This window comes from Camellia sinensis, chromosome 8 (genome assembly GCF_055761805.1).
Source record: "Camellia sinensis isolate YWXY chromosome 8, ASM5576180v1, whole genome shotgun sequence".
In the NCBI taxonomy this organism is placed as follows: domain Eukaryota; kingdom Viridiplantae; phylum Streptophyta; class Magnoliopsida; order Ericales; family Theaceae; genus Camellia; species Camellia sinensis.
In genome coordinates, this window is record NC_138968.1 from 48,434,455 (window position 1) to 48,437,211 (window position 2,757).

At 27.3% G+C, this 2,757-nt stretch overlaps 1 protein-coding gene across 1 annotated transcript; it reads right to left on the reverse strand.

The window, feature by feature from the left end:
• Window positions 1-201: 201 nt before the first annotated feature.
• On the reverse strand, window positions 202-2,078 carry LOC145796527 (uncharacterized). Its single transcript, XM_082881761.1, has 5 exons — window positions 1,686-2,078; window positions 1,542-1,565; window positions 1,383-1,460; window positions 1,204-1,293; window positions 202-376 (listed from the first exon to the last, which is right to left on the reverse strand). The coding sequence occupies exons 1-5, from the start codon at window positions 1,710-1,712 to the stop codon at window positions 227-229; spliced, it is 369 nt and encodes a 122-aa protein (XP_082737887.1). The 5' UTR covers window positions 1,713-2,078; the 3' UTR covers window positions 202-226.
• Between the last annotated feature and the right edge of the window lie 679 nt (window positions 2,079-2,757).

Sequence of the window (2,757 nt, forward strand, 5' to 3'; positions counted from 1 at the left end):
GTACTTACCACATGAACACGGATAACATTAAGGTCGTGCTCATCACGGATGACCACACCAACATTTCTACATGGAGTTGTAGGAGGAGGCCTACTGAAATAGATTGTGAACAAATTAAAATCTATATAATAAAGTGGTAATAGTAAGAGTAAAAAATTCAAGATTGTCTTCGGTAAAAAATTCTTTTTATTTTTACCAATTTGGTGTTAAAGAAGGTTTTCTTGGGTTAATACATTCCTTCGATCTTTCTCTTTCTCGTTCTCGTCGCAGGCGTTGTCCCAATTGGTATGCAGAACATGGCTTTTGATTTTTTTTCACATTCTCGCCGTGCACGTTGGGCCAATGCAGCTTTTGATAACACATTATCATTGTGTGCCTAAAATGAGAATATTATATAAGAAGGTGCATAAAATGTGAAGATTAACTAACTTGCTTCCCTTTCATCATGTATTTTTTCTTCCTTTTAACTAACTTTTCCTCTTCACTCGGTTAAGTTGTTAGTCATATAAGAACCAATGCATGTATTTATGAAATTTAAAAAGGAAGGGAAAAATAATTTGAAAACACATTAAGCACACAAAACTGCAAACTCACTATGCACGCACTTATTGGTTTTAAGACACTACCCATCTCTTTACAAAATGTACGTTGAAAAGGTAAATATTAGATCATTGGGTACATAAAATGTGAATATTAGCGTGTAATGTCTTGTACTTTCCTTTTCTCTCTTCTTGTTGTTTCTGTTATATTAAAATACATTTTTGTCTTTTTCTTCTTTCCTTAAGAACTTCTTATAAGAAAAATAAAAATTAAAAAAAATTATATTATGTAGTTTCCTTTTCATCACATATTTGTTCTTTCTTCTTATTTTCCTTTTTCGTTTTCTTCTATTATATTTTTATTATGCTATGTTGTAGATGCAACATATTGTACAAATGCAACATATTTTTATTATACAAATAGACAAACATATTAAAAATTCAAATTAATGTTCATACAAATGCATTAGCATGTTGAACAAATGCTTACTTTAACATGCTTCAGAAAAACATTTCGCATTCAATAAAAAGAATTGAATAAATTTTTGAAAAAGAAACTTTTGAAAAATGTACATAAAAAATAGTATATGACACTACGCAATTCCTAAAAAAATCTATATAATATTCAAAAAAGAAACTTTTAAAAATTGTTGAGAAACCATACCATGGGATGTGCATTTTCCTTTCCTTTGCCATAAGGAATAGCTTTTTTTGTTTCCTTTGATATTTCTTTGTCTTTTTCCTTTGCCTTTGCCTGTAAAAAATAAGTAGAATATATTTATAAATTATTTTTAAAATGATAAAAAAATACATGTCCAATGTTCAGGTGACTTTTATGCTTACCTCATGAATGCAAATAGTATTAAGGTCACGCTCATCGCGAATAACAATATTAACATTTCTTTCTTGAAGAAATCGAACCTATACATACAAAAACTTTAGAGTAATAAATAAAACTTTATACACATAAATAAGAAAATTAGTAAAGGGAGGAGATATTACGGTTCGGTGTAAGTCCCCATCCACCTATAAAGCATGAGGAAAAAAATAATTAGAATAGTGATGTTGTCCATAATTGTTGTACTTAAATTTATTAGAGAGGTACTTAAATTTATATGAAGAGAAAAAAGAAGAAAAAAAACTTACTTGACCAAAAATAGTGATATTGTTCATAACTGTTGTACTTCAACCTAAAAATTTTAGACACAAAGAAACAAAAAATTAGCAATAATAAAAGTTAACATGGATTTCATTGGCAATGAAATGTTATTTCCAAATATGTTGCTACCAAATCGAATAATAAAATTCAAAATTTTATTTAAATAAATAACTGCCATGAATAGAAAATACTTAACGGGTTACAATCAAGAGGGAAAAAAAAATAAAAATAAGAGCAAAATTAGAAGGGTACAATTTAGAAAAAGGTACGTGCCTTCTCTATTTAGAAAAATAAAAATACTCGGTGAATTTAGAAGGGTACAATAAGAGCAAAAATAAAAATAAACTTCTAAGAAAAAGAAAAAGGTCAACAGATACCAGAGGCACGTGCCTTTAGAAGGGTACAATTTTTTTTTAAATTTTTTTTATAACAAAATGTTAAATACATTTGTTTGGGTTAAGTTAAATACTCGGTGAGTTTGATTCAAAACAAAAATCCTTATGTTAAATACTTGCGTTAAGTTAAATACTTGTAAGTTTAATACATTTTTTTTTATGAAGACAACTAAAGTAATACGCACACACATAAGGATTGACCAAAATTATATTCCCTTAAAAAGGTGCAAAAAAAAAAACATAGAATGTTAAATGAAAAATAGAATATTACACATAGAATATTCTATGTTGTGTTCATGAAGAATATTATGTTGAGTTTATACCAACATAGAATACTATACTCCCATAAAACGGTGCCAAAAAAAAAAAAAACATAAACTCTCTCGCCATATTACACATAAATGTTAAAATGCCAAGTCTTTCAAATTTTTCTTTTAATTAGGAACTCTAGATATTCACAAAAAAATTAAATGAAAAATATTTATCATCTATACATTAGAATCACACAGCAAATAAATATTACATTTGAATGGTACAACTAAATAAATATATTACACAGCAAATAAAATGTTAAATAAAATTTTCTGAGTGTCAGTTTAATTTTTTTGTTGCAGGAAGATCAACTAAATAAATCACCCTTACTTTCTTTTTAAATAGCTCCAAA

Excerpts from the sequence above, each read along its gene's own strand:
- LOC145796527 (XM_082881761.1), bottom strand. The coding sequence starts at position 1,712 with ATGAACAATATCACTATTTTTGGTCAA. Across the intron at positions 1,566-1,685 it reads ATATCACTATTTTTGGTCAA|GTGGATGGGGACTTACACCG; the intron begins GTAAGTTTTTTT and ends CATGCTTTATAG. Across the intron at positions 1,461-1,541 it reads ATGGGGACTTACACCGAACC|GTTCGATTTCTTCAAGAAAG; the intron begins GTAATATCTCCT and ends TTGTATGTATAG.